This window comes from Tachyglossus aculeatus, chromosome 19 (genome assembly GCF_015852505.1).
Source record: "Tachyglossus aculeatus isolate mTacAcu1 chromosome 19, mTacAcu1.pri, whole genome shotgun sequence".
In the NCBI taxonomy this organism is placed as follows: domain Eukaryota; kingdom Metazoa; phylum Chordata; class Mammalia; order Monotremata; family Tachyglossidae; genus Tachyglossus; species Tachyglossus aculeatus.
The window spans coordinates 4,331,717-4,344,454 of record NC_052084.1 but is presented as its reverse complement, the minus strand read 5'-3'; the positions used below and the strand labels follow the sequence as shown (position 1 = coordinate 4,344,454).

General features: G+C 45.0%; 1 protein-coding gene across 1 annotated transcript in view; it reads left to right on the top strand.

Annotated features, from left to right (window-relative positions):
- The window catches only part of ADSS2 (adenylosuccinate synthase 2), a 30,852-nt gene extending 20,323 nt beyond the window's left edge, over nt 1-10,529 (top strand). The window contains exons 6-13 of the mRNA XM_038761412.1: nt 620-727; nt 1,070-1,151; nt 2,081-2,207; nt 3,599-3,753; nt 6,079-6,203; nt 6,535-6,632; nt 8,288-8,437; nt 9,722-10,529. Of these exons, the coding sequence (XP_038617340.1) occupies nt 620-727; nt 1,070-1,151; nt 2,081-2,207; nt 3,599-3,753; nt 6,079-6,203; nt 6,535-6,632; nt 8,288-8,437; nt 9,722-9,774 (898 nt within the window). The 3' untranslated portion in view covers nt 9,775-10,529. The remainder of the gene's footprint in view (nt 1-619; nt 728-1,069; nt 1,152-2,080; nt 2,208-3,598; nt 3,754-6,078; nt 6,204-6,534; nt 6,633-8,287; nt 8,438-9,721) is intronic.
- Nucleotides 10,530-12,738: the final 2,209 nt, after the last annotated feature.

Here is a 12,738-nt window from a genome sequence, read left to right as displayed (position 1 = left end):
GAGAGAGGAGACTGGAAGCTTGCTGTAGGTGGGGAATTTATCTACCAAATCTGTTGCATTGTACTTTCCCAGCCGCTCAGAACAGTGCTCTGCACATAGTAAGCGCTCAATAAATACCATTGATTGAGATGTTTGAGAGGCTATTTGCATGCTCCCTGGGTTTCTGTTGTGGATTTTTGGCTGTTGGTTCACCCCATCGTCTGGATCCAGTAAAGGAATAATGAAACCTGAGGGAGGAAAGGGATCCAAAGGCCAATTGGATACTATCCCACCTTAAACCTTTAAAGCATCTTTGCAGAAGATGACAAGTCTTAGTTTTTGTCTTCTCTGCCCTCTGCCTCTTCCCCAGATTCCCTTCCTGCTGAATTTGGTTTAAATTTGCTTGGTCAAAACTTCCTCAGGAGGAGCAATCCACTGTGTCCTTGGAGGAGTTGGAAGATGTGGGAATATTGCGTCTTCTGGAGATAGCTGTATCTGTGCTGGGTTTTACTATGTAACCCTTTCCGGTGCCAACCTGCATTTAGAGGCATCATTTTGATCTACTGTGGAAACACGTAAGGGAGTGGTTTCAGACTCTCGGCTTTTCAAAATACAGTTATGTTTTATTTTGTTTTTTAAGTTTGGGGACCACCAAAAAAGGCATCGGTCCGGTTTATTCCTCCAAAGCTGCTCGAAGTGGCCTAAGGATGTGCGATCTCGTTTCGGACTTCGATGGCTTCTCTGAGAGGTGACTCAAGCTTTTATTTCTTTCCATCCCAAGGCACAAGTATTTGAAAGAGTGAGAGAGAGCGAAAGAGAGAATTTGAATATTTGCGAGTAAAGACTTATTTTTAGTTAATGAACTGATGTCTGATGTTGGTTCTTCCAAACGAAACGGTGAGATATGTGGTGAAAGAATTTGAACGAAGGCTAAATTGTCATTACCTTTATTAAAAGTAAAAGCACAAATTGTAGGTCTTGATAAGGAGACAAAGCTGGGGAGATTTGGGCTGTTGGCAGAACAGAGTTAATTCAGTAATCAAAACAGCATGTCTGTGCAAAGTTAACATCATTTTATGTGTCCCTTCAGGTTCAAAGTTCTTGCAAACCAGTACAAATCTATGTATCCCACATTGGAGATTGACATTGAGGGGGAATTACATGAACTTAAGGTAAACTGGGACATTCACAGTCTCCTAGAACACTGTTTACATAGCCTGGTATTTAATTACTAACTTGTATGCACAACCCCTTTTCCTCCTCCTTTGAAATTGTAATTACTGTAGTAATTTAGGACCTATCTGCCCCCTCCCCCCAACTAGATTGCAAGATCTTCGCAATGGTCTAGTCTCTTTTTATAGTGCTAGGCACATAGTAGGTGCTTAATAAATATGAAATGACGTGTCCTTTGGACCCCAGGTGGCCTTTCCATCCTCTGTTATAAAGAACCTCTTACTCAGAGTGATTTCCTAGGTCCCAACTGCCTTTAGAGTGGAGGGCTGAGGAGATTCCTTGAACCCTGCTGCCAGAGTTTTGAGGGGCTTCTCCTCCTCATAGACAGAGTGTGCCAGAACGTGGTTGTTCCCTTCATGCTTAGGCTAGACCACGATGGGCAGAATTGGATGTTTTTCCAAGCATGGGTGCAGGGGAATGTACTGCTTAGTGAATTTGGGAATCATACATCGTGCTTGATTTGGATAAGTTAGTGCTTCAGTTTAAATGCAAATCTAACTGCTCAAACAAAGTTTCTCTGCCAATTTAGTGGGAAATTAGAATTAATTTGGACAGTGGAGCATGTTTGGACTTGCCTTCAAACCTTGATATGAGGAAAGAGATATTTCCTTGTTGCTTGCGGGTGAGGTTGAATTTAGCCTCAGCTTTTTCAGTGCAGGCAGTGACCTGTGCCTTCCTGTTGCCTTGCTGTTTTTCTTACACCAGACTCTCCTGTTCTGGGAACCGGAGACTAGTACACTCCCCGCCGAAGTAAACCGCACTGCAATTTAGTGTAAGAAAGCCAAGGTAGAGCTGGCAGTGCTACGTTCTGGGTGTGGAGTTGGCAAATTCAGTCCCCTCAGAAATAAAGGCTTTTATTTTCCTGCAGGGCTACATGGAACGGATCAAACCGATGGTGAGGGATGGCGTTTACTTCATATATGAGGCCCTGCATGGACCACCAAAGAAAATCCTTGTAGAAGGTGCCAACGCAGCCTTACTTGACATTGATTTTGGTAAGCAAGGCTCAGTTCCGGAAGAACCTAGTGGCTCCACTAGACTGCAAGCTCCCGGTGGGCGGGGGTCATGTTTTACCAACTCTGTATTGATTACTCTCCCAAGCGCTTAGTACGGTGTTCTGCACACACTAAATGCTCAACAAGTCCCCTTGGATGATAAGCAGTGCCTTAGTTTTTGCTGCACGTGTATGCTTAAGAACCGTAACATTTTTTTATGGGACTCAAAGCCTAACACACCCTGAACCCTAAGTTGTACATTTCCACTACAAAGCATTGACCTGTCCTCGCTTGAGATCCGGATATTTTCTCTCACTGACCCAGCCAGACTGTTTGTGCTTTGGACCCACGATGACTAAGGAACAAATTCTCTCAAAGATAGGCACTTCCCAGACTTGCCCCTCCATGTCTAAGTTGAAAACCATCACTTCCCCAAAAGGGAGCCTAGACACTGAAACATAAATACCCTCCCTTTCACTCCACACTCCTGCCATTCTCCTTCTGGGCAGTCTTCAGTAAATGTTTGTTTTTTTGTTTTTTTTAATTTGGCATTTAAGCACTTACTATGTGCAGGCATTGTTCGAAGCCCTGGGACAGATACAAAGTCATCAGGATGGTCAGAGTCCCTGTCCCGCATTGGACTCACAGGCTCAATCCCTGTTTTTCAGATGAGGGAACTGAGTCACAGAGAAGTGAAGTGACTTGCCCAAGGTCACATGGTTGGCGGAGCTGGTTTGAGAACCCAGGAACCTTCCGACTCCCACGCCCATGCTCTATCCACTAGGCTATGCTGCCTCTCTTGGCCCAAGCACCCAGATTTTTCCTAAACTTCCCTAACTTGAATCTCAGACGTGGCAGCCTTTCTGGCCTTTCATTGCTTTACTCCTGCATCCATGCAGCTTCTCTCTTCCCCAGTCAGGCTAGCTACCCACAAGGAAGGCTAACATCATCCATGAGTGGTATTTATTGAGTGCTTATGTGTGCAGCACACTGTACTAAGCGCTTGGGAGATGACAATACAACAGAGTCGGTAGACACTTTCCCTGCCCACAATGAGCTTACAGTCTCCACCCGCACAACCCATTGCACTCCTTCATTTTCCGTGAGATGACTTATTTTTCTCGGAGCTGGATTCCTTTCCACGACGCTTCCATTTGTAGAATTTTATAGCTCCTGCAGGGCCCAAACTTTAGTTTGTATGGGACATGGGTATTTCAGAGAGACTCATGCTTCAGTGGTTTGGACGTAATCCCTGTAATTTCCAAGTAGCGAGTAAACTTTTGGAATAAGCGGACTCAAATGACGATGAAATGGAAGGAAAATTGGGCAGGCGGGTGGGGCTCGGTAAAGCCAAATGCACTGTGACTTATTTTCTGTTTCTCCTTGATTAGGTACTTACCCTTTTGTGACCTCTTCAAACTGTACAGTTGGAGGTGTTTGTACTGGCTTGGGTATGCCGCCTCAGAACGTGGGAGAAGTTTATGGAGTTGTGAAAGCTTACACAACCAGGGTTGGGATTGGCGCCTTCCCAACAGAACAAGACAATGTAAGCCCCGATCGCCGGGAAAACCGAGTTTGCCAAAGTGGGGAAAGTGAACCGTGGGAGTCCACTGCCGCTTTCCTTCCCTTACGGCGAAATGCCAGCCACCTTTCTCCTTTTTGTCCTTGCCTTCATTTGAGAAAATTGACCAGGGGGTTTCATTTCTACAGTTTGGATTGAAGTCTATAAAAATTTGAAGGGTTACTTAGGATAGGGAGGCACTGAACTCTGTAGAGAGTAGAACTTTGTATATAACACTTTTTTCCCTCTTAAACTGAATTTCAATAAATAACTTTCCTTTCTCCCTCCTACCCCTGTCCCGCTTGGGAAGCAGCAAGTTCGTTAATAAAGTGACTTACCCTTAGCAAATAGCTCTCTGCCTTCACTGTAGTTTCCAATAGAAACAGGTTTTTTGTCATTGTCCTTTGTTCTCAGTGAGGAAGCTTGTTTTCCATGTAGTAAGTAGAAACCTCAGGTAACCGTTAACCGCAGCTATGTGCAAAGCGGCAGGGCACCGCCCTAATTGAGGGAGAGGCATAAGGCCTTGGATCACATTTTTCAAAGACTGGTCAGGTAACTTGGAGACAAAGGCAGGAAGCAAAGAGGATCCACAAGCACAAAAGCGATGCGGCCTAGTGGAGAGAGCACACACCCGAGCCACTTGTCGGCTGTGAGACCTCGGGCAAGTCACTTCACTTTTCCAGGCCTCTGTTTCCTCATCCGAAAAATGAGGTTTAAATACCTGTTTTCCATCCTACTGAGACTACGAACCCCGCGTAGGACAGGGACTCTGACCCGATTATCTTGCATCTACCCCAGTGTATAATAAAGTGCTTGACAAATTGTAAGTGGCCAGACAGAGTTGTGAAAAGATGCAAGTGGAGAAGATTCAGAAGCACAAAGGCTTGAGAATGTGCTTGAAGAGCACTAGGTAAAATGAGAAAAGTTCCTGAGAATTAGGACTAGAAAGATACCTGGGATAAATGTTTGAGCAATGAATTTGCAAGCTATCTAGGGGGCCAAGGACCTGAGGTTCTTGAAAGCAGCCAACATGACTTTCTGAGAAGCAGCATAGCCTAGTGGATGGGACCTGGGTTCTAACTCCGGCTCTGCCACTTGTGTGCCGTGTGACCTTGGGGAAGTCACTTCACTGAACCTCAGTTCCCTCATTTGGAAAATGGGGATTGAGATTGGGAGCCCCATGTGGGGCATTGACCGTGTCCAACCCAATTAGCGCGTACCTACCCCGATGCTTGGTATGGTGCCTGGCACATAATACCATTTTAAAAAAAGTTTCGGTTGTGCCATCCATCTATTCATGATTCTTACACACACCACCTCCTCATTGCCAAGAGGGGAAAGTGCGGTCTTTACCAGTTGCCTGGGGGGTGCCCAGGTGGTCAAGGCCTCCCTCTCCCCTGAACAAAGAGTTGTCACCAATGGCTCCCGTCACGCTCAGGGGACATAATGAGTGGTGAATCTCAGGGACTGATCACAGGCTACTTGTGTTTGGATCCTTGAAATCCCACCCTGAGTAGGGAACAGATAGGTGACAAGGTAGGTGAGGGTAGGAAGTGAAGACTTCAGGAAAAACCACCATGTCTTCATGCCAACCTAGTCACATGTTGGGCTGTTGTTATCACTTTTGTCTTGTGCTCCCCACAGGTGTCATTTTGAAGAGTTTCACTGATCCCTCCGGGCCAAGGACTGAGGTGGCAAATTTAACTGCCGGGATAAGCCAGTCTGAGAGACTGCCTCTCCTAGCTCCTCACCGCCTCCCCATCCTCTTTTTTTTTTTTGGCTTTTAGCTCTGGTGTAGATACAAGCTAATTAGGTTGGACACGGTCCCTGTCCCACATGGGGCTCACAGTTTTAATCTCCATTTTTCAGATGAGGCAACTGAGGCCCAGAGAAGGGAAGCGACTTGCCCGAGGTCACCCAGCAGATCAGTGGTAGAGCTGGGATTAGAAGCCAGGTCCTTCTGATTCCCAGGCCCAGACTCTATCCACTAGGCCACACTGCTTCCCGTTGTAGACATTTAGGGGTATCCTCTGGGGTTGTACTAACCTGGAGAGCTGGAGAGCAGCCATGGCCTCAGATGCAGAAAGCAGGCAACTCGTCACTGCACCTTTCAAAGTCACATTTCCAAAAAATCCAGTCAGAGATGCTACTTAAAATTGGGAACTAGTTTTTCTGGAGAGTCCCACCCTTCTGATAAAGTTTGGCCTCTATGTTGCGGTTGTTTTCAATCTTAAGAGTGGTTTTTATTGTGACGTTTGTTAGCGTGTGTGGACTACTAGAAATCAGATTGTTCTCTCTTCTGTCCATCAGGAAATCGGTGAAAAATTACAAATCCGAGGTAGGGAGTATGGCGTTACCACCGGGAGAAAAAGGAGGTGTGGCTGGCTCGATCTTGTGTTGCTCAAATATGCACATATGATTAATGGATTTACAGCGTAAGTAATTTATGGTATTGGAAAGCTAAATTCTCTCCCCATTCCGTGTGGCTAGAACATTGGTCTGTAGAAGTTTGGTTCTGATTTCAGGGACCTTTTTTGGGGCCTAGTTTTTTTCCATTTATCCCCCTTCAACCTAGATCAATATTATCTTGTGTCTACCCTAGCCCTTAGATCAGTGCTTAGCACCTAGAAAGCACTGAATACCAGTAGCAGTAGGAGTAATAATAGTAGTGATAATAATAATAATAATTGTAAATGGAAGTTTTGGCTTTTGGAATGTACTCTAACATCTCAGCATTGCCTTTAATACATTTTCCTCACCATTTAGGTTGGCCCTGACCAAATTAGATATTTTGGACGTTTTTCCGGAAATCGAAGTTGGAGTTGCCTATAAGTTAGATGGAGAAATCATACCTCATTTCCCAGGTAATTGGTGATTGTGCTGATGGATTGGGGCCTCGGGGGAAAATGAGCCATGTCAAATCAGTGGTATTTACTAAGTAGTATTCATTGTACTAAGTGCTTGGGAAAGTACAGTGTGCTAAAGTTGGTAGATGCACTCCTTGCCCACAGGGAACTTTCAGCCTACGGGGATGGTTTTAACAAATTGATCCATTCATATCTCCTTTCCGGCCCCATAGAGAAACCTGCTCGATGGCCTCTGTGTACTAAAGAGAACCAAAAAAATGCCCCAAATTTCAGCCCTTGCTACCTCCACTGCAGTGTGACAGCCAATTTGCAGCCAGTTTCCAGCAAATTTGATAAGCAGTGTGGCTTAGTGGATAGAGCACAGGCCTGAGAGCCAGAGGACCTGGGTTCTAACCCCAGTTCCGCCACTTACTTGCTCTGTGACACCGGGCAAGGCACTTAACTTCTTTAGGCCTCAGTTACCTCATCTGGAAAGTGGGGATTGAGACTGTGAGCCCTATGTGGGACAGGGACTGTGTCCAACCAGATTAGCTTGTATCTGCTCCAGCGCTTGGTACAGTGCCTGACATATAGTAAGCACTTAGCAAAAACCATTAAAAAAAGTCTCCCCTGGCGGTATGGCAGTGCCCTTGACTACCCCAGCTGGTTCACGAGATTAATGAAGGGGTGAGAGTAGACAGACAGAGGGAGTGGCAAGGACATTAAACCCGAGCTCAGTCATCCAAGGAGTCAACCACTCAGTAGTATTTATTGGGTTCTCACTTCATGCAAAGCACTGTGCTGAACACTTGGGAGAACACATTAGACTTTTAGACTGTGAGCCCACTGTTGGGTAGGGACTGTCTCTATATGTTGCCAACTTGTACTTCCCAAGCGCTTAGTACAGTGCTCTGCACACAGTAAGCGCTCAGTAAATACGATTGATTGATTAGGATTCTAGGTTGTAACCTCTTCCTTCAAAGACCATACAGTTTAGCAAGGGAGGTGGGCACTGAAATTACAGAGAGGAGGGAGACGGAAGAGGGGCTATGTATACGGCAGGGTCTGTAGTTAAGTTTGTAAGTGCTCCCGTAAATTGGGAGGACTTAGTGCTGTAGACCGTAAGCTTCCCGAGGGGAGGCAAAGTGCCTACCATCTCTTCAATCAATCAATCATATTTATTGAGTGCTTACAGTATGCAGAGCATTATATAACAGTGTAACAGGGTTGGAAGATACATCCCCTGTCCACAACAAGCTTATAATCTAGAGGGACGAGCTTACAGTTACATTGTATTCTCCCAAGCGCTTAGTACAGTGCCCTGCCTCAGTAAGTGCTCAGTAGGTATGATTGATTAGTGGATCAGGGACACAGAGTCCCCCTCCTAGAGTCAGGCAGTCTTGCTGGGTTTGTTTCCGATCCCAAGACTCATCTCAGGAGGGTGACTGGCCCTCGCGGTTCCCTCGATAAGCCCCTCGGGATAACTGGGTCAAGTCCTATTTTGGAGACAGAGAAGAGGGTGGGGTAGTTCCCCCAGCCAGTTCCCAAACCTTAGCCCCTTTTCACAGTCCCGTGGCCCAGGACAAAGAACGGAGTCTGCCGGGTGGACGTCTAGGAAAAGACCTGGGTTTGGAGAGAATGTCCTCTGAAAAAAGCCCGTTTGGATTTTTCAGCAAACCAAGAAGTCTTAAATAAAGTAGAAGTTCAATATCAGACTCTCCCAGGGTGGAACACAGACATCTCAAACGCACGGACATTTGAAGAGCTCCCTGTTAATGCACAGAATTACGTGCTCTTTATAGAAAAGGAACTTCAGATTCCAGGTGGGTAAAGTTGTCTTTTCTAAACACTTGGGTCTGGCTGAAGAGACCTGCCTCCTTTCTTTTTCTCTTCCCAAAGACCGGGTTTTACTGAGAAACTGGGTACGATACTGCTTGCAGAATTTCCCGTGGCATCCGGTGAGAGGAGTATTGGTAGTAATAGCATTAAGCACGTACTGTGTGCAAAGCCCAGTACTAAGTGTTGGGGGGGGGAAAAATACACGGATGAGAGGTAGACACGGTGCCTCATCCCCAAGGGATTCACAGTGGAAAGAGTAAGAGCAGGAGAGAGAATTGGTGACAGACATGTAAGAAAAGGTGAAATTATAAAAACCTAAGAACACCACGTGAACAAGGACAGCCTCTATGCGCCATTTCCCCCCCAACTTCACAATTTAGGATCAAGCCAATGGACAAACAGGACCCAGGTCTTCTCATGACTACATAATAATAATAATAATTGGCATTTGTTAAGCGCTTACTATGTGCAAAGCACTGTTCTTAGCGCTGGGGAGGATACGGGGTGATCAGGTTGTCCCATGTGGGGCTCACAGTCTTAATCCCCGTTTTACAGGTGTGGTAACTGAGGCCCAGAGAAGTTAAGTGGCTTGCCCAAGATCACACAGCAGGCATGTGGTGGAGTCAGGATTCGAACCCATGACCTCTGACTCCAAAGCCCGTGCTCTTTCCACGGAGCCACGCTGCTTCTCTATCTGATGGAAGCTGTTTTCTCTTTGGCTGTACAAAGCGGTGGGCTAAATAGAATCTGCCTTTGGGTTCCCCTACATGTTTGTCGGGGAAGGGGAGGAGGGAAGGGAGAAGCAGTATGGCCTAGTGGATAGAGCCCGGGCCTGGGAGTTGGAAGGGCCTGGGTTTTAATCCCGCCCCTGCCACTTGTCTGCTGTGTGACCTTGGGAAATTCACTTCACTCCTCTGTGCCTCGGTTACCTCATCTGTAAAACAGGGATTAAGAACGTGAGCCCCGTATGGGACATGGACTATGCCCAACCTGATTAGCTTGTATCTTCTCCAGTGCTCAGTACAGTGCCCGGTAGGTAGTAAGCGCTTAACAAATTCTCTCTTAATGGGACTCCTCATTGTACAAAGCAGAGATTCGGATGAAGTTAAGAACGCTCAGGAGCATGTAAACAGTTTATTAGACAGGGGAATTGTAAAACATTGAACGATTTTGAGATCTCTGTTGAATTTCTCTTTTCCAAATGTGGCATTAAAAAAAAATATTGCAATGCTAAAATGAGCTCACTAAATGCTCTTTCCCTCTCTCAGTTAAGTGGATCGGCGTAGGCAAATCCAGGGAGTCCATGATTCAGCTTTTCTAAGGATTTCAGATGCACGAAAGCCACACACTCTCCAGCAACAAGGAAAGATGGCTCATTCTTTAATGTTCCACTTCTGACCTGCTCCGCCAAAGGTCGAAAGACAAAAGACATTGAATTGGAGAAGCAGATGAACGCTTGTTTCCTAACAGGCTCGATGGCTACTGAGGGGAAAAAAACTTTAGTGTTGCCCGTCTGCCCTCCCCAACTAGCAGTATCGGCCAGATGACCTGCCTCTTACTGCTATTCATTCAAAGTGCCGCTCTCTTCTTTAATCTTTAAACCCAGTATAATCCACGTCCTTTGAGAAAACTAAAGCGAAGCTACTTCCATGGTAGATTCGCTCCATTAATGTCTCTGGGCTTTTGTTGATTCTAGATGGCCAGAACAATTCATGCAGTTTTTGCACAAACACTTTTACATTCTGATCATTTGTATTCTGTCATTGTGCCCTTTTTTTGCCGTTGGAGGGAATGATTGGAGGTAGGGATGCTTGGTGATTTTTTTTTTCCCCCCTGTAATGCTGTAAACGCTGTTTCCATCGTGAAATGTAGTTCGTGCAGAGACCATTGCCTAGCTGAGCTCTGGGGGTGTGGGAGGATAACTGAATGTGTACAGCTTAGAGAACTTTTAGCTCTGTAAATTATTTAATACGAAGGATGCTCAAGTGTTCAGAGAGAGACAGGGTGACATGATTGTGTACCCTCATGAAAATCTTGATATTGTATATTTCAAGTCATTAAAGAACTATTCTGATATCTGGCGTGTTGGATTCTTGGCAACGTGGCATTGTGTAAGTTGGGCATAAATGGTTCTAAGCATCCCCGGCTCTCCTCAAGATGCAGTTGTGTTTTGCTTGTCACTTGCAGTTCCACTCATGAAAAAAACAGGTATATAATTTCTGTCAAATGACATTGGGTTGCAAACTTGTGAGGAACGTGTTGAATGAGGAAAAAGTGTGAAAATCAGAGACTATTGAAAGTGCCTTATTTGAGTGTTTCATCACTTTTAAAAGAGTTAAATAATCCTGTTACCTTTTTGATTTACTTGGATTTGTGGTATTTAAGCACTTACTGCGTATCAGGCTCTGTACCAAGTGCTGGGGAAGATACAAGGTAATCAGGTTGGACACAGTCCATGCCCCACCTGGGGCCCACAGTGATATCAGAAAGATATCAGAGAAAGGAATATGGAAAAATAGGATTGTTGAACACGTGGTATAATGAAGCTGTGAGTCTTATCTTATGGATGGCGACAGACATAATCATCTGTCTGAACTGATTACCTTGTGTCTATCCCAGTGCTTAGCACACAGTAAAAGTGCTTAACAAATGCCATTATCATTATTATGACCATTACACATTTTCTGGCCATGATTTATTCTTTAAGCATTCACCTGGTGATGTTCCAACAGCCCTTGGAACAGAACAAAAGCTTAGCTTGGGTAAAACGATCCTGGAAATTCACTTAACTTCACTCTGAAAACTTTGACAGAATAGACCTTTCCTGCAGGTGTCTTGAAATTGGAAAATTTAGTGCCTCCTATGTAATGTTAGTCTATTGAAATTAGGCAAAAATGCTCATTTTTAAGATTGTGTGAATCAGTGATTTCAAAGGCAGTTTTACAGTTTGGCAAAAGTCCTTTTTATGGAACATGCCTGACATATAGTGGAGTACAACAGGCAGAAGATATGTGGTATTGATGAGCTAAATCAATACCACTTATGTGGCTTTTTCGACATATGCTTTTGATTCTGGTTTAGCACTGCTATTGAGCCATTGGATTAGTTACGTAGGCAATGCAGAGCAGCCTAAAATCGTTTTAGGGAAACAATTTGACCAGTGTAGTGGTGAATTCTGATGAATTTCAGAAGCATCTGCCATTGAAGGCCTAATTTGCAGTAGACACCTCCTCTCTTTACGAAGGGGAATGTTTGTCTCCAGTTTTGCCAGCGATGCCGTTCCTGTCGGTAATGGTATTTTAAGTGCTTACTATATGCCAAGCACTGTACTAAGTGCTGGGGTGGGTATAAGATAATCAGGCCCCGCATGGGGCTCAGAGTCTAAGTAGGAGGGTATTGAATCCCCATTTTGCAGGTAAGTGACGACGGTTGGAGGTTTAATCCACTTTGGGGCAGTTGACATTCCTCAGAGGGTTGAGTCTTTTCTCTGGGTAAATGAGTATTGTGGCTTAGTAGAAAGTTCAGGACTAGGAATCAGAAGAGCTAATCCCTAATAGGATGGAGAGCAGATATTGAATCCCCCATTTTACAGATGAGGAAACCGAGGCACAGAGAATTGAAGTGACTTGCCCAAGGCCACCCAGTAGACAAATGACAGAGCCAGGATTAGACCCCAGGCCCTTGTTTTTTCCACTAGGCCTCACAGCTTTTCTAACAGAATCTTTAGGCTAGATTCCCTGCCCATAAGGAATTTGCAGCCTAGCAGGGTGCTAGACATTAAAATAAATTATAGATACAAGGAAGAAAGGGGATGTGTACATGAATTAGCATTTAAGTAACTGTTTGAGTGGGTTTAGGAGACACAGAAATGCTAAAGTGACACTTGGGGATGTAGATTTGGGCGCCCTTCACTTTAGAAGTGGTAATTGAAACCTTGTGAGCAGATAAGCTCCCTGAGAGGGGAAGTGTAAAGTGAGAGAAAAGGATCACGACTCCAGACAAAATTGAAGGGAGTTGAGAGTCAGCAGAGGAAGCAGGAGGGAGCAGCCAGGGATAAAATGAGAGAACCAGAAGAAAACAGTTTGTAAAAGCAACCTGATTAGCTTGTATCTACCCCAGCGCTTAGAACAGTACTTGGCACGTAGTAAACGCTTAGCAAATACTGTAAACAAAAGACAGTCTCTAAAAACTGTGTTTGAATGATGATCTCCCCCTCAAGACAGAGCTCATGGTGGGCGGGAAAATGTCTATCAGCTGTTGCATTGTACTCACCTAAGACTCCGTA